The sequence below is a fragment of the Hemiscyllium ocellatum genome, chromosome 30, assembly GCF_020745735.1.
Source record: "Hemiscyllium ocellatum isolate sHemOce1 chromosome 30, sHemOce1.pat.X.cur, whole genome shotgun sequence".
NCBI lineage: Eukaryota > Metazoa > Chordata > Chondrichthyes > Orectolobiformes > Hemiscylliidae > Hemiscyllium > Hemiscyllium ocellatum.
In genome coordinates this window covers 22,870,369-22,892,185 of record NC_083430.1, presented here as the reverse complement: position 1 = coordinate 22,892,185, position 21,817 = coordinate 22,870,369, and the positions used below count along the sequence as shown (strand labels likewise).

Here is a 21,817-nt window from a genome sequence, read left to right as displayed (position 1 = left end):
TGGTGTTCTAAACAGCTCCAGCCCCCTCACACACACAAATTAATTTCCTTCACCCCTTTCACACAAGGTGGAGTTTATTCTCTGTTTATTGAATGGTTGTACATCTAAGTTTTTGAATAATCCTTTCTGTTATTTGAACTGCCAGGCATTTACTGAAACTGGGATTATTGGAACTTGAGTGTTAAAGAATTTAAAACACAACCCAACCTCCTGATACCTTTTAATATTTACACAATTTCTCCTGGATACAAAGTAAGGGCTGGAAGTGATATCATGTGGATTTCTGAGGAAACGAAACTGAAAGTAATGTCATAGATTCGATTTCTCAAATCCAGCTTTCATTGAAATTTGGTATAAAAATTAGACAGTGAAATAAATAAGTCACCCCCCTTGGCTCCTCCGTTAAACTGCAACTGTAAAATGCTGGGATCTACTTATTATCCATGAAGAATGAAACAGGTTTAAAAATTGAATTGGTAAAACTCACTGAGCATTAGGACCCAGCAGAATCCTCTAATTTGCTATATATTCTGTGATTCAGCCACTGCACAGCTACTCCTCCTTAGTCCAGCTTGGGTTTGTCTTTCGGTAATTCCAGGATCTATCCAGGTAATAACTAACAAATCTACTCGTGATTTCAGGCACTTTAGGTCTTCTACAGTATGTATTTTTAGAAACATTATTTTTCTGTAGTTAAAATAATTGCAGGATTACACCAATATATTCATAACCCATCAATGCATTGCGTATGGCATTTTTTTTGATTGGACTCTGACCCAATGAAGTTGCCTGACCCGCGATGATCACCAGCTTTTGTTGCTTTCAGTATAGATTCCAGTATCTATAGTAATTTGCTCTTACCCGCATGAAGTTGAAGCTAATGGCTTTTTGCTTTCCTGAGTGATACGGAGTAGCACTTATAGCTGTGTTTCTGTTGTGATGACAACATTACTGTCAAGTCTGCTATGTTCAAGTGAACAAAGATTTGATATTAAGCACATGTGCAAGGCAACATAGCCACTCCAGTCTGAAATTCTGGATTAGTGGTGCTGGAAGAGTACAGCAGTTCAGGCAGCATCCAAGGAGCAGCGAAATCGATGTTTCGGGCAAAAGCCCCTCATCAGGAATAAAGGAAGTGAGCGTGGAGAGATGAGTGAGAGGAGGGTGGGGGTGAGGAGAAAGTAGCATAGAGTACAATGGGTGAGTGGGGGAGGGGATGAAGGTGATAGGTCAGGGAGGAGAGGGTGGAGTGGATAGGTGGAAAAGAAGATAGACAGCTAGGACAAGTTATGGGGACAGTGCTGAGCTGGAAGTTTGGAACTAGGGTGAGACGGGGGAAGGGGAAATGAGGAAACTGTTGAAGTCCACATTGATGCCCTGGGGTTGAAGTGTTCCGAGGCGGAAGATGAGGCGTTCTTCCTCCAGGCGTCTGGTGGTGCGGGAGCGGCAGTGAAGGAGGCCCAGGACCTCCACGTCCTCGGCAGAGTGGGAGGGGGAGTTGAAATGTTAGGCCACGGTGCAGTGTGGTTGATTGGTGCGGGTGTCCCGGAGATGTTCCCTAAAGCGCTCTGCTAGGAGGTGCCCAGTCTCCCCCATGTAGAGGAGACCGCATTGGTAGCAACGGATACAATAAATGATATTAGTAGATGTACAGGTAAAACTTTGATGGGTGTGGAAGGCTCCTTTAGGGCCTTGGAGAGAGGTGAGGGAGGAGGTATGGGCGCAAGTTTAACAGTTCCTGCAGTGGCAGGGGAAGGTGCCAGGCTGGGACGGTGGGTAGTAGGGGGCATGGAGATAGAGAGGTCCAGCAAGGGGAGGGAGGTGTCAGAGATGGTCCAGGTAAATTTAAGGTCAGGGTGGAATGTCTTGGTGAAGTTGATGAATTGCTCAACCTCCTCTCGGGAGCACGAGCTGGCGTCAATGCAGTCATTAATGTAGTGGAGGAAGAGGTGGGGAGTGGTGCCGGTGTAATTACGGAAGATCAACTGTTCTACGTAGCCAACAAGCCGGTCTGCAGCAAGAGACTGAGCAGCACAGGAGGAGAACAGATAACTTTGACTTGTCCAACCTTTCCTCATGCTGGAGGAGGGTGTGCACTACTCAATTTTATTTTCACTCATGGACTGGTGAGCAAATTGCAAGAGAGATAAGGTTTGCCAAAGCAGTAATCATCATTCGGAAAAATAATTCCGAAACAACAAGTTGATAATTTAAATCAGTAAATTGACATTCAGCACAGCTGACCAATAGAACCATTTTTTTTTTCATTTTCGGTTATGAAGCAGTGCTAAGGAGAGAAATTGGCTTGGTCCTTGATCACCAAGGAAATGGATGGAGCTAGGAAGTGCGGCCAGGTCAAGCTTTCTAGTTTTTTTTAGCTGTAGCTGTCAAAAGTTGTTTGGATTCCAGAAGAGTTGGAGCTTCAGTAAAATTCCCTGCTACTATATTGTCTGAAATCTCTCGTGATATAGTTTCCTCTTGGACAGGACAATTATGTCTGTGTCCGAATTTACCCTTTTGCCAAGGAGTGGGTTTATGGGATGTTACTATACTGGAACAGTTAATTAGTAATAGGTAGGGTTTCTGCTATTCTGTTAACTTTTCCAATGTTAGGGTATTCCAAATTCCTCTTTCTTTTGTTTGTACTTAAACAAAACACAATTTATTTAAATTCTATAGTTAAATGTTGAGTGGTTTGACCAGGCGCATTACATCTGGAATGTACTTCACATCCACCTTTAAAGTAAGAAAAGGTTAGGGTCTGGGCCACCTTCTGAAAATATTTTGAGGGGGCCTGGGCTGGTTCATCCACACTCGCCCATCCACACTCGCCCATCCACACTTCCCATTCTCTCACTCACCCAGCCCTCCTGTTATTGTTTCAGGTCTGGAAGGTTTGCTGAATAATATCCCTGAAGGGAAGTGTGTCCATGAGATCATAAAGCATAAAGACAGAGCCAGTGTTTCAGCCCCTCAAGTTCTCTCTGCCATTCAATGATATCTTGGCTAATGATAATCCTCAACTCCAATTTCCTGCCTTTTCCTCATAACACCTGTTTCCCTTTCTGACGAAGAGTCTATCTGTCAGTGTGCCTGAACTTTCTGATTAGCCAATGGAGGAGGCTGACAGAATGGCCAATGAGGAGTACAGCAAGGTAAACCGATCAACGTTGTGAAACGCTGTTCAGTGCATAAGGTGATTTAGAAAGAAAAATATTGCCAACAGTTGGATTGTTTCTCACCCTCATCCCACTCTCCGCTGACAGCCCGGCTCTCGCCCTCTCCCTGACTGACCTGTCTTTCACCTCACCGCCCTCTCCCGTAAAGATCTGACTCACACTGTTCTGCGCCAATGGACCGTACCTCGTCCTTCTCTCCCAAAAATCCTCGTCTCTCCTCATAATCCCAGTGACCAACTTTCACTTCCTTTGAATCTCTCTCTACTCCTCCCCAACTGATGACCGAGCTCTCTCACTGCTGCTCCTTTCAATGCTGTGACTCTGACTCCACTTCTGCCTACTGACAGTCCAACACGTTCCCTGCAGCCCTGCCCCCACAGTGCCAGCTTCTCTCCGAAAGCCTCCCAGGACTCATCCTGCACACTCACCAGTTTTTGGCTTCAGGTTGAGTTAAACGGATCACATCTCCTTGCTTACTATTCCTCACTACAAAACCTGTTGCACATTTATTTTCTGACTTCTGATGCTTTGTCAATCACCTTAGCCCTGTGGTTTCTGATTCCTGATCTTTCTGTCTCTGAAAACTGGTTATCATCCTTTCATTGATCAAAGCCATTCCTAATTTTCCATAAACTCCATCCAATCTCCGCTTAGACTTTTCTGCCCCATGGAGAATAATCCCAGAATCTCCACAGAGCTGAGGTCTCTCATCAAGATACCATTCAAACTGATCTCCTCTGCACCCTCACTGAGATCATGGCAACTTTCCCTCAAGGGTGCAGTCCAGAACTGAACACAATATCCCAACTGGGGCCAAAGCAGCGTCTCTGAAAGGTTTAGCACGAATAGCTTGCTTTTGGTTGTGAAATTATTGAGGTTTTTAAATACTTTGACATTTTACCTAACCCTACTCCATCTAAATTTAAGGGTCAAAATTCACCCCCGAGTCTGAAGCAGAAGAGGCAAAAGTAACATCCTTTTTTCTTGAAGAACTTTAGAACAATCTGACAGCTTTCGAGATTTTTTTTATATTTTGTGCCATCACAGATTATTTGTTGAATTCAATGTCATAACCCAGAGTGATGATGCTGTGGCTTTCAAGAGGTTATTTTGTCCTGGTTTTTCTGTTGCAACAGTAGATAGGATAGTGAAGAAGGCATTTGGTATGCTTTCCTTTATTGGTCAGAGTATTGAGTACAGGAGTTGGGAGGTCATGTTGCGGCTGTACAGGACATTGGTTAGGCCATTGTTGGAATATTGCATGCAATTCTGGTCTCCTTCCAACGGAAAGATGTCGTGAAACTTGAAAGGGTTCAGAAAATATTTACAAGGATGTTGCCAGGGTTGGAGGATCTGAGCTACAGGGAGTGGCTGTTTTCCCTGGAGCTGTTTTCTCTGGAGCGTCATAGGCTGAGAGGTGACTTCATAGAGATTTACAAAATTATGAGGAATATGGATAGGATAAATAGGCAAAGTCTTTTCCCTGAGGTCGGGGAGTCCAGAACTAGAGGGCGTAGGTTTAGGGTGAGAGGGGAAAGATATAAAAAAGACCTAAGGGGCAACTTTTTCTCGCAGAGGGTGATACGTGTATGAAATGAGCTGCCAGAGGAATGGTGGAGGCTGGTACAATTGCAACATTTAAGAGGCATTTGGATGGGCATATGAACAGGAAGGGTTTGGAGGGATATGGGCCAAGTGCTGGCAAGTGGGACTAGATTGGGTTGGGATATCTGGTCAGGTTGGACCGAAGGTCTGTTTCCATGCTTTACATCTCTATGACCCTAGCCAGACTAAGGTTCTCATGATGTCATTTAAGCCTGAAGCCATTCATCTTTTGCACACACTGAAATGGCAAGGCTTTTAGATCAAATTAGAATAGATTAGATTCCCTACAGTGTGGAAACAGGCCCTTCGGCCCAACAAGTCCACACCGAACCTCTGAAGAGTAACCTACCCAGTTCCATTTTCCTCTGACTAATGCACCTAACATTACGGGCAATCACCTGAACTGTACATCTTTGGACTGTGGGAGGAAACCCACGCAGACACGGGGAGAATGTGCAAACTCCACACAGACAGTCACTCAAGGCTGGAATTGAACTTGGGACCCTAGTGCTGTGAGGCAACAGTGCTAACCACTGAGCCACCATGCCTTTCGGCAAAAGGGTGCAAGAAAATTCCAAAGGAAGTATAAAGCAGGCTTTACCACCGGTGCCCATAAAAACGGAGAACTGATACAGATTACAGCAGCTAAGGAGAATACGACTTTATCCAAAACTAGTTTAAATAATCTTCACCTCAACACCAAGTTTTGATTTCCTAAAGCAATCCCAGTTTGTCTTTAAATGCAAAGAGGTGGATTTCTAAAACTTCAATGTTAAAAACCACACAACACCAAGTTATCTCCAAATCATGACTTCTAAAACTTCCTTTGCAACCTTTGAAAAACAGGCAGCTGAATGACAATGGCCAGTGGAGCTTTGGACACACCTGATGTGGGGTAAGCCGGTGGGAAAGGGCCATGAGGAGTATTCCATGTTGCCTGCTGATACGTCTGTCTGTTCTGATCAACCATAGACTGCTTTTCTCAGTGCCTACGGATGTGTAATGGAGGCATGTGACTAGCAGTCTTGGAACTCATGTAGGAACAAAAGGATTCCAATGTCCAAGTCTCGGCTGTCCTGCCTAATATCTACAGATTAACCTATAAAAATCCAAACCAAGACAAATGTGAATCTTGGAACACTTTACCAGCAATAGGAGAGATAAACAGTGGAACAGAAACAGACAGCAGAGGTAAGAAGAGTAAGTGAGGTCAGGGCACATTCATCCTCAAAACAATCTGTGAAATACATCAGCACTGACCATAAAGGGGCCACGGTCAGTGCCTTGAAAGTCCCAAGCCTAGACTCGTATAAGGTGGAAGTGGGACAAGTTACCAGCCAAGTCTTCTTTACACAAGGAGAAATTGCTCCTTGTGTATAACCAGCTCCATGGGATGAAACAATCACTTTTCAGAGATGCATTGTGTCTTTGAGCACTCCCTGCAACAAGGATTCCTGACTTGCCATCAAACGATTGGATAAACATCACAGAGCTAGTGAAAGAGCTAACCAGAAACTGTTTAAAGGTTTCTCTCATAAAAGTTCACCCAGAGAGTGTCATCTCAAAAGCCTTGGTATAGTGACAGTTGCGGTTCTACAAAGACTGTGAATCTATTGGTGGGAGATGACTTGGTGGGGTCCTATCCCTGAATCCCATAAACATCATCCTGGTAGCTTAGCAATGACCTGAATCTGAACTGGACCTGCCATTAAATACACTGGCTTCAAGAAAAGGCCAGAGACTGGGCATTCTGAGGCACGGAATATACTTCCTTGCTCCCCACAGCCTGATCCCCCACCTTCAAGGCTCATGTCAGGAGAACAATGGAGTGTGTTCTACTTTCATGTATGAGTGCAAATCCAACAATGCTGACGAAGCTCAACACCATTCAGAGCAGAGAAGCCCACTTGCAAATGAATCATATAGTCACTCTATCCACCACTGATGCACAGAGTCAGCAATGTATCAATGGCAAGACCCAATTCAACAACTCACCAAGGCTATTTTAACAGTACCATACAAACGCACACCCTCCAAACCTAGAAAGGCAAGAGCAGCAGATACATAGGAACACCATCACCTGCATGTTCCCTTATAACCCACAAACCATCCTGACTTGGAACTTTATTGCTGCTGCTTCTTGAGTCAAAATTCTGGAATTCCTACCTCACAGCAGTATAGATGTACCTTCAGGGTTGTTTAGCTCAGATGGTTGGTTGACTAGTTTGTGACTCAGTGCGATGCCAACAGTACAGATCAATTCTCTCAGTGGCTCTGGTCAACATGGAGATCTCTCCTTCTCAACCTCTTACCATTTTCACCTGAGGCATGGGGACTTCACTAAAAACATCCCTATGACTACAGTGATTCAATAATCTTACCACCACCTTGTCAAGGGTGTTTCGGAAAGTGTAATAAATACGAGACCGGCAAGCCATTCTCACATTCTGTGAAAGAATTTTTCAAAAGTACTGATTTTTGTTGGAGTTGCTGCAACAAACTGTTTGCTCTTTCCCACACTGAAACATTTATTAGTTGTACAGCACTTTGGGATGCCTGGTGTCTACAAATGTATTGTATAAAGGTAAAAGGCTTCCTTTCTAGATAATTAAACCAACCTCTTGAATTCATGGTCGTGCGTTGAAACGAAAGAACAGTCACAATAAAAGTGAATAACATTTATGTGTATCTGGGGTGGATGTGTGCGACACTGGTGAGGGAAGATGTGATGTTTATATTATTTATTTCTGTAATAAAAACTTTAGGATCAAGATTTTAACATGAAACCTTTATTCAGTTTGTAGAGTGAATATCTGGAGACAATCATGCTGGGAATTGGAGCTATAATAACAGGTGCAGGTAAGCGCTATTCAATCATATAAATCCTTTTCTTTAAATAATGAAAGTAAAAGGGAAATCAAGGGGAAATCTTTCCACTAACTGGAATCATAACAAGCACAAGGAAGATGGTTGTGGCTGTTCTGAGAAGGCAACATGCTGTCTGCAATGTGGAACTCTAGTCACAGGCTGTGTCAGGACATTACTTTGGACGACACATATATTTGTTTAGCTGTATGTGAACTCACCACATTTATTTAAGCTAATATATTATTCCCTGGTATTCAGCTGATATATTTACTTTTAAGTAAAATGAATCAAAGAAGAAACCAGCCTTGCAAGCTTGTAGGCTGAAAGGAGCAACAGCAAAGTATAACTACAATCCAGATGTTCGCATAGTTCAGAAAACAGAAGACAATAAGATTAATTTCTAGATTTTGTATCTCCAGTTGGTTGGTTTGTGCAGGCAGACAGCTAATTCAAATCCACCTTGTCTAAATTCTAGCAATGACAAGAAAGGTGGTCTGCATGAAGAATGATGAGCCAAAAGAGCTATCACGAAAAGAGGGTGCAATCTACAAAATAGAAAACGAACAATAAGTACTGAACTCTATGCAAAGCAGAATGGCTATCAAATCCACCAGGATAAAATAGAATGCCATATATTATCTGATCCAAGATTAAGCAAAGGATGCAGTTATGCTACATAGGTCAAGAAGTTGCAGAACCAGTTAGGCAAACTGTGAAAATATATCCAGCAGTTTGTAATAGGAGCTTACACCAAGTCAGTTTTTTGGACTTGTGTGAAGCAAACTAGGACATTCCCTCAAAAATATGGAACATGATAAAAGATCAGCTGCATTCAATTATCAATTTTGGGATTTACCAGGTGGAATTGACATCCACAGGCAAAAGCTGCAGGAATCAATAGATTAGTCTGTCAGTAAATGCGTTAACACAAAGCAAGTGAGAACTCATCATCTCTCCAAATTCTCTGAGAATCAGGACACACTTCTTGACAAACATGGGAGGATAAAAGTGGTGCTGGTGTGGAACTACTTCACCAACATGTGGAACACACCCTACAATGGGAACCTGGTTTCTTGCAATAATATATTTCTCGACAAACATGGGAGGATAAAAGTGGTGCAGGTGTGGAACTGCTTCACCGACATGTGGGATACATCACAAAGTGGGACCCTGGTTTCTTGCACTAATATACAAAGTAAACAGTGAACTCAGACTTAGACACTCACAACACTTAATGAAACAATGCTGAGCAACAACAGAAAACATCGACGCAAATTGTGGAAACAAACACAAAAGAACACACCTAGACTGAACACCAGGACAACAATCAACACACGGCAACAGGTCCACAAACCAACATCAACCAAAGGCAAAATATACCAGATATTTCAAAAAGGCTGGATGGATTTATGGTGAAGGAAATTGACCTTAATTGCAGATGGGAAGGAAGTGGACTTTAGAATTTCAGGTTTTGAGCAATATTAAGTTGGATCAATGTTGTTCTCAAATTTAAAAACTGCCACTTGATTCCCTGGTATTTTAATCAATATTAAATTTCTGAACATTGTGCCGTACTGAAATGGGGAAATATTATCTTTCAGTTATAACCACTGCTGCTGCCCCGGTGATTCTGGGAGCTGTGGGATTTACCAGTGCTGGAATAGCAGGAGGCTCCATTGCAGCAAGTATGATGTCTTCAGCAGCTATCGCCAATGGGGGAGGAGTAGCTGCTGGAAGTCTGGTGGCCCTCCTTCAATCTGCTGGTAAAATCTGCTGATAAGTAATGAATAGTTCTCAGGATTTCTGCTTCAAAACTTCACTGATGAAGTCTTAGCATTGATGACTGTACCCAATAATATTTTATTGTTTTGGATGCTTCTCTCGGAGTAGACTTTACAAAAGCTAAGTGACAGTTTTGCAATAAATATTAATACAACTGATGTTTTAACCTCAGCAGTGTAAGGGTTGGCTTTATTGTGATTACAAATAAGGAAGTTAGCTATCTAACAATTTCACAATGCATTCTGTCTTTCCCAAGAATATCATTCAGACCAGAATTGTAAGAAATGTTGAGATTAATAAATTCAGGATATGTCATGTGGATGTGCTTTGCTTTTCTGTTCTTTGCAGGGGCGGCTGGAATCCCAGTAGCTGCCAAACTTGGACTGGGAGCTGCAGGTGCTTTCATTGGTGCACTTTTCTAACATTCGAAAATAAAAATGCCTAAAGACAACGGAAAATAAATAATTTTTATTCTGAATCAGAGGAGGGAAAAGGCAACTGAAGCCTGATGCTGAAATTCAATAAAAGCTCTGCATAATCGAACATTTCTCTCTGTCTGTTTCTTCATCCCAAATATGGGAAGTTCTTGTGCAGCAGTTTTGCTCAAATTGTTTGCACCAATGGCCTAGGGGTATTATTGCTAGACCCGGGTGATGCTCTGGGTTCAAATCTACCCTGGCAGATGGGGGAAATTTCCATTCAAAAATAAGGGATTATAAAATCAAGACCCTAATGATAATCATGATTTTTGGTTCACTTTCGGGAAGGGAACATGCCATCCTTTTCTGATTGACATGTGACGACACGCCCACAACAATGTGGTTAATTATTAACTGCCCTCTGGGCAATAGTGATGCCCACATCTTGTGAAGGAATAAAAGTGCCAGCATCCGGCTTCACACTAAAATTTATCTCATGAAACATTCATGACCTTTTCTGGATTATTAACCAATGGTAGATTTTTTTTCAGAGTAATTCTTCTCTAATTTGTGTTTTAACTTATTTAAGGCACACTTGTCACAATTTGGAAAAATGGTAACTGCTTTAATCCTCAAAACCCTGGCTTGCTTTGAGATCCTCATTTGAGTTTTCAGTTTTGAGCCTTAATCGTACATTTGTAGAATTATAGAATCCTTACAGTGTGGAAGCTGGCCATTCAGACCATCAAGTCTACACCGACCCTCCAAAGACTATCCCATCCAGCCCCAGCCCCCTTCCCTATCACCTTGCATTTCCCATAGCTAAACCACCTGGCCTGCACATCTTTGGACTGCGGTGGAATTCTGCAAAGACACGGGGAGAACGTGCCAACTCCACACAGACAGTCATCCAAGGCTGGAGTCAAATTTGGGTGCCAGGTGCTGTGAGGCAGCAGTGCTGAACTGAATCAATATGCCACCAGATAAAGATTTGTCTTTTTTTAAGGCAGAATGTTCCTTTCCTGATTCCAATGCCTGAAATTGTTTTTTATGATTGTTTTCGGGCTATTAACAAGTTTAGTTTAATATTCAATTTTCTGTCTTTAATGGGAAGATGCCACACCAATATGATTTTCAACTTAAAATGTTGTTGGTTAAGGTACGGTAAGAGTGTATTTCACTTTGTGCAAGGAATTGCAAATCTTAGTTCCCTCACACCTCAGGATTACGCTGTAATATTAAATCATCTGGGGTTCTGCAGCACTCTACTGCTCCAGCCTCCTTGTGACAATCTAGTCAGGTAATCTTGCTGTCAACCCAGTGGTCTGTGTTGCCTATTATTGTGCCAGTCTGAGTTGGTGAGCTACTGATGTGGAGTGGCCAATTCCACACAACTCAATGGGAACCTGGTGTTCTAAACAGCTCCAGCCCCCTCACACACACAAATTAATTTCCTTCACCCCTTTCACACAAGGTGGAGTTTATTCTCTGTTTATTGAATGGTTGTACATCTAAGTTTTTGAATAATCCTTTCTGTTATTTGAACTGCCAGGCATTTACTGAAACTGGGATTATTGGAACTTGAGTGTTAAAGAATTTAAAACACAACCCAACCTCCTGATACCTTTTAATATTTACACAATTTCTCCTGGATACAAAGTAAGGGCTGGAAGTGATATCATGTGGATTTCTGAGGAAACGAAACTGAAAGTAATATCAAAGATTCAATTTCTCAAATCCAGCTTTCATTGAAATCTTGTATAAAAATTAGACAGTGAAATAAATAAGCCACCTCCCTTGGCTCCTCCGTTAAACTGCAACTGTAAAATGCTGGGATCTACTTATTATCCATGAAGAATGAAACAGGTTTAAAAATTGAATTGGTAAAACTCACTGAGCATTAGGACCCAGCAGAATCCTCTAATTTGCTATATATTCTGTGATTCAGCCACTGCACAGCTACTCCTCCTTAGTCCAGCTTGGGTTTGTCTTTCGGTAATTCCAGGATCTATCCAGGTAATAACTAACAAATCTACTCGTGATTTCAGGCACTTTAGGTCTTCTACAGTATGTATTTTTAGAAACATTATTTTTCTGTAGTTAAAATAATTGCAGGATTACACCAATATATTCATAACCCATCAATGCATTGCGTATGGTATTTTTTTTGATTGGACTCTGACCCAATGAAGTTGCCTGACCCGCGATGATCACCAGCTTTTGTTGCTTTCAGTATAGATTCCAGTATCTATAGTAATTTGCTCTTACCCGCATGAAGTTGAAGCTAATGGCTTTTTGCTTTCCTGAGTGATACGGAGTAGCACTTATAGCTGTGTTTCTGTTGTGATGACAACATTACTGTCAAGTCTGCTATGTTCAAGTGAACAAAGATTTGATATTAAGCACATGTGCAAGGCAACATAGCCAGTCCAGTCTGAAATTCTGGATTAGTGGTGCTGGAAGAGTACAGCAGTTCAGGCAGCATCCAAGGAGCAGCGAAATCGACGTTTCGGGCAAAAGCCCCTCATCAGGAATAAAGGAAGTGAGCCTGAAGCGTGGAGAGATGAGTGAGAGGAGGGTGGGGGTGAGGAGAAAGTAGCATAGAGTACAATGGGTGAGTGGGGGAGGGGATGAAGGTGATAGGTCAGGGAGGAGAGGGTGGAGTGGATAGGTGGAAAAGAAGATAGACAGCTAGGACAAGTTATGGGGACAGTGCTGAGCTGGAAGTTTGGAACTAGGGTGAGACGGGGGAAGGGGAAATGAGGAAACTGTTGAAGTCCACATTGATGCCCTGGGGTTGAAGTGTTCCGAGGCGGAAGATGAGGCGTTCTTCCTCCAGGCGTCTGGTGGTGCGGGAGCGGCAGTGAAGGAGGCCCAGGACCTCCACGTCCTCGGCAGAGTGGGAGGGGGAGTTGAAATGTTAGGCCACGGTGCAGTGTGGTTGATTGGTGCGGGTGTCCCGGAGATGTTCCCTAAAGCGCTCTGCTAGGAGGTGCCCAGTCTCCCCCATGTAGAGGAGACCGCATTGGTAGCAACGGATACAATAAATGATATTAGTAGATGTACAGGTAAAACTTTGATGGGTGTGGAAGGCTCCTTTAGGGCCTTGGAGAGAGGTGAGGGAGGAGGTATGGGCGCAAGTTTAACAGTTCCTGCAGTGGCAGGGGAAGGTGCCAGGCTGGGACGGTGGGTAGTAGGGGGCATGGAGATAGAGAGGTCCAGCAAGGGGAGGGAGGTGTCAGAGATGGTCCAGGTAAATTTAAGGTCAGGGTGGAATGTCTTGGTGAAGTTGATGAATTGCTCAACCTCCTCTCGGGAGCACGAGCTGGCGTCAATGCAGTCATTAATGTAGTGGAGGAAGAGGTGGGGAGTGGTGCCGGTGTAATTACGGAAGATCAACTGTTCTACGTAGCCAACAAGCCGGTCTGCAGCAAGAGACTGAGCAGCACAGGAGGAGAACAGATAACTTTGACTTGTCCAACCTTTCCTCATGCTGGAGGAGGGTGTGCACTACTCAATTTTATTTTCACTCATGGACTGATGAGCAAATTGCAAGAGAGATAAGGTTTGCCAAAGCAGTAATCATCATTCGGAAAAATAATTCCGAAACAACAAGTTGATAATTTAAATCAGTAAATTGACATTCAGCACAGCTGACCAATAAGAACCATTTTTTTTTTCATTTTCGGTAATGAAGCAGTGCTAAGGAGAGAAATTGGCTTGGTCCTTGATCACCAAGGAAATGGATGGAGCTAGGAAGTGCGGCCAGGTCAAGCTTTCTAGTTTTTTTTAGCTGTAGCTGTCAAAAGTTGTTTGGATTCCAGAAGAGTTGGAGCTTCAGTAAAATTCCCTGCTACTATATTGTCTGAAATCTCTCGTGATATAGTTTCCTCTTGGACAGGACAATTATGTCTGTGTCCGAATTTACCCTTTTGCAAAGGAGTGGGTTTATGGGATGTTACTATACTGGAACAGTTAATTAGTAATAGGTAGGGTTTCTGCTATTCTGTTAACTTTTCCAATGTTAGGGTATTCCAAATTCCTCTTTCTTTTGTTTGTACTTAAACAAAACACAATTTATTTAAATTCTATAGTTAAATGTCGTGTGGTTTGACCAGGTGCATTACATCTGGAATGTACTTCACATCCACCTCTAAAATAAGAAAAGGTTAGGGTCTGGGCCACCTTCTGAAAATATTTTGAGGGGGCCTGGGCTGGTTCATCCACACTTCCCATCCACACTCACCTATCCACACTCACCCAACCACCCTTCCCATTCTCTCACTCACCCATCCACACTCACCTATCCACACTTCCCATTCTCTCACTCACCCATCCACACTCACCCATCCACACTTCCCATTCTCTCACTCACCCAGCCCTCCTGTTATTGTTTCAGGTCTGGAAGGTTTGCTGAATAATATCCCTGAAGGGAAGTGTGTCCATGAGATCATAAAGCATAAAGACAGAGCCAGTGTTTCAGCCCCTCAAGTTCTCTCTGCCATTCAATGATATCTTGGCTAATGATAATCCTCAACTCCAATTTCCTGCCTTTTCCTCATAACACCTGTTTCCCTTTCTGACGAAGAGTCTATCTGTCAGTGTGCCTGAACTTTCTGATTAGCCAATGGAGGAGGCTGACAGAATGGCCAATGAGGAGTACAGCAAGGTAAACCGATCAACATTGTGAAACGCTGTTCAGTGCATAAGGTGATTTAGAAAGAAAAATATTGCCAACAGTTGGATTGTTTCTCACCCTCATCCCACTCTCCGCTGACAGCCCGGCTCTCGCCCTCTCCCTGACTGACCTGTCTTTCACCTCACCGCCCTCTCCCGTAAAGATCTGACTCACACTGTTCTGCGCCAATGGACCGTACCTCATCCTTCTCTCCCAACAATCCTCGTCTCTCCTCATAATCCCAGTGACCAACTTTCACTTCCTTTGAATCTCTCTCTACTCCTCACCAACTGATGACCGAGCTCTCTCACTGCTGCTCCTTTCAATGCTGTGACTCTGACTCCACTTCTGCCTACTGACAGTCCAACACGTTCCCTGCAGCCCTGCCCCCACAGTGCCAGCTTCTCTCCGAAAGCCTCCCAGGACTCATCCTGCACACTCACCAGTTTTTGGCTTCAGGTTGAGTTAAACGGATCACATCTCCTTGCTTACTATTCCTCACTACAAAACCTGTTGCACATTTATTTTCTGACTTCTGATGCTTTGTCAATCACCTTAGCCCTGTGGTTTCTGATTCCTGATCTTTCTGTTTCTGAAAACTGATTATCATCCTTTCATTGATCAAAGCCATTCCTAATTTTCCAACAGCTCCATCCAATCTCCCCTTAGACTTTTCTGCCCCATGGAGAATAATCCCAGAATCTCCACAGAGCTGAGGTCTCTCATCAAGATACCATTCAAACTGATCTCCTCTGCACCCTCACTGAGATCATGGCAACTTTCCCTCAAGGGTGCAGTCCAGAACTGAACACAATATCCCAACTGGGGCCAAAGCAGCGTCTCTGAAAGGTTTAGCACGAATAGCTTGCTTTTGGTTGTGAAATTATTGAGGTTTTTAAATACTTTGACATTTTACCTAACCCTACTCCATCTAAATTTAAGGGTCAAAATTCACCCCCGAGTCTGAAGCAGAAGAGGCAAAAGTAACATCCTTTTTTCTTGAAGAACTTTAGAACAATCTGACAGCTTTCGAGATTTTTTTTATATTTTGTGCCATCACAGATTATTTGTTGAATTCAATGTCATAACCCAGAGTGATGATGCTGTGGCTTTCAAGAGGTTATTTTGTCCTGGTTTTTCTGTTGCAACAGTAGATAGGATAGTGAAGAAGGCATTTGGTATGCTTTCCTTTATTGGTCAGAGTATTGAGTACAGGAGTTGGGAGGTCATGTTGCGGCTGTACAGGACATTGGTTAGGCCATTGTTGGAATATTGCATGCAATTCTGGTCTCCTTCCAACGGAAAGATGTCGTGAAACTTGAAAGGGTTCAGAAAATATTTACAAGGATGTTGCCAGGGTTGGAGGATCTGAGCTACAGGGAGTGGCTGTTTTCCCTGGAGCTGTTTTCTCTGGAGCGTCATAGGCTGAGAGGTGACTTCATAGAGATTTACAAAATTATGAGGAATATGGATAGGATAAATAGGCAAAGTCTTTTCCCTGAGGTCGGGGAGTCCAGAACTAGAGGGCGTAGGTTTAGGGTGAGAGGGGAAAGATATAAAAAAGACCTAAGGGGCAACTTTTTCTCGCAGAGGGTGATACGTGTATGAAATGAGCTGCCAGAGGAATGGTGGAGGCTGGTACAATTGCAACATTTAAGAGGCATTTGGATGGGCATATGAACAGGAAGGGTTTGGAGGGATATGGGCCAAGTGCTGGCAAGTGGGACTAGATTGGGTTGGGATATCTGGTCAGGTTGGACCGAAGGTCTGTTTCCATGCTTTACATCTCTATGACCCTAGCCAGACTAAGGTTCTCATGATGTCATTTAAGCCTGAAGCCATTCATCTTTTGCACACACTGAAATGGCAAGGCTTTTAGATCAAATTAGAATAGATTAGATTCCCTACAGTGTGGAAACAGGCCCTTCGGCCCAACAAGTCCACACCGAACCTCTGAAGAGTAACCTACCCAGTTCCATTTTCCTCTGACTAATGCACCTAACATTACGGGCAATCACCTGAACTGTACATCTTTGGACTGTGGGAGGAAACCCACGCAGACACGGGGAGAATGTGCAAACTCCACACAGACAGTCACTCAAGGCTGGAATTGAACTTGGGACCCTAGTGCTGTGAGGCAACAGTGCTAACCACTGAGCCACCATGCCTTTCGGCAAAAGGGTGCAAGAAAATTCCAAAGGAAGTATAAAGCAGGCTTTACCACCGGTGCCCATAAAAACGGAGAACTGATACAGATTACAGCAGCTAAGGAGAATACGACTTTATCCAAAACTAGTTTAAATAATCTTCACCTCAACAACAAGTTTTGATTTCCTAAAGCAATCCCAGTTTGTCTTTAAATGCAAAGAGGTGGATTTCTACAACTTCAATGTTAAAAACCACACAACACCAAGTTATCTCCAAATCATGACTTCTAAAACTTCCTTTGCAACCTTTGAAAAACAGGCAGCTGAATGACAATGGCCAGTGGAGCTTTGGACACACCTGATGTGGGGTAAGCCGGTGGGAAAGGCCCATGAGGAGTATTCCATGTTGCCTGCTGATACGTCTGTCTGTTCTGATCAACCATAGACTGCTTTTCTCAGTGCCTACGGATGTGTAATGGAGGCATGTGACTAGCAGTCTTGGAACTCATGTAGGAACAAAAGGATTCCAATGTCCAAGTCTCGGCTGTCCTGCCTAATATCTACAGATTAACCTATAAAAATCCAAACCAAGACAAATGTGAATCTTGGAATACTTTACCAGCAATAGGAGAGATAAACAGTGGAACAGAAACAGACAGCAGAGGTAAGAAGAGTAAGTGAGGTCAGGGCACATTCATCCTCAAAACAATCTGTGAAATACATCAGCACTGACCATAAAGGGGCCACGGTCAGTGCCTTGAAAGTCCCAAGCCTAGACTCGTATAAGGTGGAAGTGGGACAAGTTACCAGCCAAGTCTTCTTTACACAAGGAGAAATTGCTCCTTGTGTATAACCAGCTCCATGGGATGAAACAATCACTTTTCAGAGATGCATTGTGTCTTTGAGCACTCCCTGCAACAAGGATTCCTGACTTGCCATCAAACGATTGGATAAACATCACAGAGCTAGTGAAAGAGCTAACCAGAAACTGTTTAAAGGTTTCTCTCATAAAAGTTCACCCAGAGAGTGTCATCTCAAAAGCCTTGGTATAGTGACAGTTGCGGTTCTACAAAGACTGTGAATCTATTGGTGGGAGATGACTTGGTGGGGTCCTATCCCTGAATCCCATAAACATCATCCTGGTAGCTTAGCAATGACCTGAATCTGAACTGGACCTGCCATTAAATACACTGGCTTCAAGAAAAGGCCAGAGACTGGGCATTCTGAGGCACGGAATATACTTCCTTGCTCCCCACAGCCTGATCCCCCACCTTCAAGGCTCATGTCAGGAGAACAATGGAGTGTGTTCTACTTTCATGTATGAGTGCAAATCCAACAATGCTGACGAAGCTCAACACCATTCAGAGCAGAGAAGCCCACTTGCAAATGAATCATATAGTCACTCTATCCACCACTGATGCACAGAGTCAGCAATGTATCAATGGCAAGACCCAATTCAACAACTCACCAAGGCTATTTTAACAGTACCATACAAACGCACACCCTCCAAACCTAGAAAGGCAAGAGCAGCAGATACATAGGAACACCATCACGTGCATGTTCCCTTATAACCCACAAACCATCCTGACTTGGAACTTTATTGCTGCTGCTTCTTGAGTCAAAATTCTGGAATTCCTACCTCACAGCAGTATAGATGTACCTTCAGGGTTGTTTAGCTCAGATGGTTGGTTGACTAGTTTGTGACTCAGTGCGATGCCAACAGTACAGATCAATTCTCTCAGTGGCTCTGGTCAACATGGAGATCTCTCTTTCTCAACCTCTTACCATTTTCACCTGAGGCATGGGGACTTCACTAAAAACATCCCTATGACTACAGTGATTCAATAATCTTACCACCACCTTGTCAAGGGTGTTTCGGAAAGTGTAATAAATACGAGACCGGCAAGCCATTCTCACATTCTGTGAAAGAATTTTTCAAAAGTACTGATTTTTGTTGGAGTTGCTGCAACAAACTGTTTGCTCTTTCCCACACTGAAACATTTATTAGTTGTACAGCACTTTGGGATGCCTGGTGTCTACAAATGTATTGTATAAAGGTAAAAGGCTTCCTTTCTAGATAATTGAACCAACCTCTTGAATTCATGGTCGTGCGTTGAAACGAAAGAACAGTCACAATAAAAGTGAATAACATTTATGTGTATCTGGGGTGGATGTGTGCGACACTGGTGAGGGAAGATGTGATGTTTATATTATTTATTTCTGTAATAAAAACTTTAGGATCAAGATTTTAACATGAAACCTTTATTCAGTTTGTAGAGTGAATATCTGGAGACAATCATGCTGGGAATTGGAGCTATAATAACAGGTGCAGGTAAGCGCTATTCAATCATATAAATCCTTTTCTTTAAATAATGAAAGTAAAAGGGAAATCAAGGGGAAATCTTTCCACTAACTGGAATCATAACAAGCACAAGGAAGATGGTTGTGGCTGTTCTGAGAAGGCAACATGCTGTCTGCAATGTGGAACTCTAGTCACAGGCTGTGTCAGGACATTACTTTGGACGACACATATATTTGTTTAGCTGTATGTGAACTCACCACATTTATTTAAGCTAATATATTATTCCCTGGTATTCAGCTGATATATTTACTTTTAAGTAAAATGAATCAAAGAAGAAACCAGCCTTGCAAGCCTGTAGGCTGAAAGGAGCAACAGCAAAGTATAACTACAATCCAGACGTTCGCATAATTCAGAAAACAGAAGACAATAAGATTAATTTCTAGATTGTGTATCTCCAGTTGGTTGGTTTGTGCAGGCAGACAGCTAATTCAAATCCACCTTGTCTAAATTCTAGCAATGACAAGAAAGGTGGTCTGCATGAAGAATGATGAGCCAAAAGAGCTATCACGAAAAGAGGGTGCAATCTACAAAATAGAAAACGAACAATAAGTACTGAACTCAATGCAAAGCAGAATGGCTATCAAATCCACCAGGATAAAATAGAATGCCATGGATTATCTGATCCAAGATTAAGCAAAGGATGCAGTTATGCTACATAGGTCAAGAAGTTGCAGAACCAGTTAGGCAAACTGTGAAAATATATCCAGCAGTTTGTAATAGGAGCTTACACCAAGTCAGTTTTTTGGACTTGTGTGAAGCAAACTAGGACATTCCCTCAAAAATATGGAACATGATAAAAGATCAGCTGCATTCAATTATCAATTTTGGGATTTACCAGGTGGAATTGACATCCACAGGCAAAAGCTGCAGGAATCAATAGATTAGTCTGTCAGTAAATGCGTTAACACAAAGCAAGTGAGAACTCATCATCTCTCCAAATTCTCTGAGAATCAGGACACACTTCTTGACAAACATGGGAGGATAAAAGTGGTGCTGGTGTGGAACTACTTCACCAACATGTGGAACACACCCTACAATGGGAACCTGGTTTCTTGCAATAATATATTTCTCGACAAACATGGGAGGATAAAAGTGGTGCAGGTGTGGAACTGCTTCACCGACATGTGGGATACATCACAAAGTGGGACCCTGGTTTCTTGCACTAATATACAAAGTAAACAGTGAACTCAGACTTAGACACTCACAACACTTAATGAAACAATGCTGAGCAACAACAGAAAACATCGACGCAAATTGTGGAAACAAACACAAAAGAACACACCTAGACTGAACACCAGGACAACAATCAACACACGGCAACAGGTCCACAAACCAACATCAACCAAAGGCAAAATATACCAGATATTTCAAAAAGGCTGGATGGACTTATGGTGAAGGAAATTGACCTTAATTGCAGATGGGAAGGAAGTGGACTTTAGAATTTCAGGTTTTGAGCAATATTAAGTTGGATCAATGTTGTTCTCAAATTTAAAAACTGCCACTTGATTCCCTGGTATTTTAATCAATATTAAATTTCTGAACATTGTGCCGTACTGAAATGGGGAAATATTATCTTTCAGTTATAACCACTGCTGCTGCCCCGGTGATTCTGGGAGCTGTGGGATTTACCAGTGCTGGAATAGCAGGAGGCTCCATTGCAGCAAGTATGATGTCTTCAGCAGCTATCGCCAATGGGGGAGGAGTAGCTGCTGGAAGTCTGGTGGCCCTCCTTCAATCTGCTGGTAAAATCTGCTGATAAGTAATGAATAGTTCTCAGGATTTCTGCTTCAAAACTTCACTGATGAAGTCTTAGCATTGATGACTGTACCCAATAATATTTTATTGTTTTGGATGCTTCTCTCGGAGTAGACTTTACAAAAGCTAAGTGACAGTTTTGCAATAAATATTAATACAACTGATGTTTTAACCTCAGCAGTGTAAGGGTTGGCTTTATTGTGATTACAAATAAGGAAGTTAGCTATCTAACAATTTCACAATGCATTCTGTCTTTCCCAAGAATATCATTCAGACCAGAATTGTAAGAAATGTTGAGATTAATAAATTCAGGATATGTCATGTGGATGTGCTTTGCTTTTCTGTTCTTTGCAGGGGCGGCTGGAATCCCAGTAGCTGCCAAACTTGGACTGGGAGCTGCAGGTGCTTTCATTGGTGCACTTTTCTAACATTCGAAAATAAAAATGCCTAAAGACAACGGAAAATAAATAATTTTTATTCTGAATCAGAGGAGGGAAAAGGCAACTGAAGCCTGATGCTGAAATTCAATAAAAGCTCTGCATAATCGAACATTTCTCTCTGTCTGTTTCTTCATCCCAAATATGGGAAGTTCTTGTGCAGCAGTTTTGCTCAAATTGTTTGCACCAATGGCCTAGGGGTATTATTGCTAGACCCGGGTGATGCTCTGGGTTCAAATCTACCCTGGCAGATGGGGGAAATTTCCATTCAAAAATAAGGGATTATAAAATCAAGACCCTAATGATAATCATGATTTTTGGTTCACTTTCGGGAAGGGAACATGCCATCCTTTTCTGATTGACATGTGACGACACGCCCACAACAATGTGGTTAATTATTAACTGCCCTCTGGGCAACAGTGATGCCTACATCTTGTGAAGGAATAAAAGTGCCAGCATCCGGCTTCACACTAAAATTTATCTCATGAAACATTCATGACCTTTTCTGGATTATTAACCAATGGTAGATTTTTTTTCAGAGTAATTCTTCTCTAATTTGTGTTTTAACTTATTTAAGGCACACTT

At 42.6% G+C, this 21,817-nt stretch overlaps 2 protein-coding genes across 2 annotated transcripts; both read left to right on the top strand.

Annotated features, from left to right (window-relative positions):
• The first annotated feature begins 406 nt into the window (after positions 1–406).
• LOC132830071 (interferon alpha-inducible protein 27-like protein 2A) lies at positions 407–9,977 on the top strand. The gene is made up of 4 exons (XM_060847540.1): positions 407–609; positions 7,582–7,643; positions 9,254–9,415; positions 9,783–9,977. The coding sequence occupies exons 2-4, from the start codon at positions 7,610–7,612 to the stop codon at positions 9,854–9,856; spliced, it is 270 nt and encodes an 89-aa protein (XP_060703523.1). The 5' UTR covers positions 407–609; positions 7,582–7,609; the 3' UTR covers positions 9,857–9,977.
• Positions 9,978–11,679: 1,702 nt separating this feature from the next.
• LOC132830063 (interferon alpha-inducible protein 27-like protein 2A) lies at positions 11,680–21,344 on the top strand. Its single transcript, XM_060847531.1, has 4 exons — positions 11,680–11,869; positions 18,949–19,010; positions 20,621–20,782; positions 21,150–21,344. The coding sequence occupies exons 2-4, from the start codon at positions 18,977–18,979 to the stop codon at positions 21,221–21,223; spliced, it is 270 nt and encodes an 89-aa protein (XP_060703514.1). The 5' UTR covers positions 11,680–11,869; positions 18,949–18,976; the 3' UTR covers positions 21,224–21,344.
• Positions 21,345–21,817: the final 473 nt, after the last annotated feature.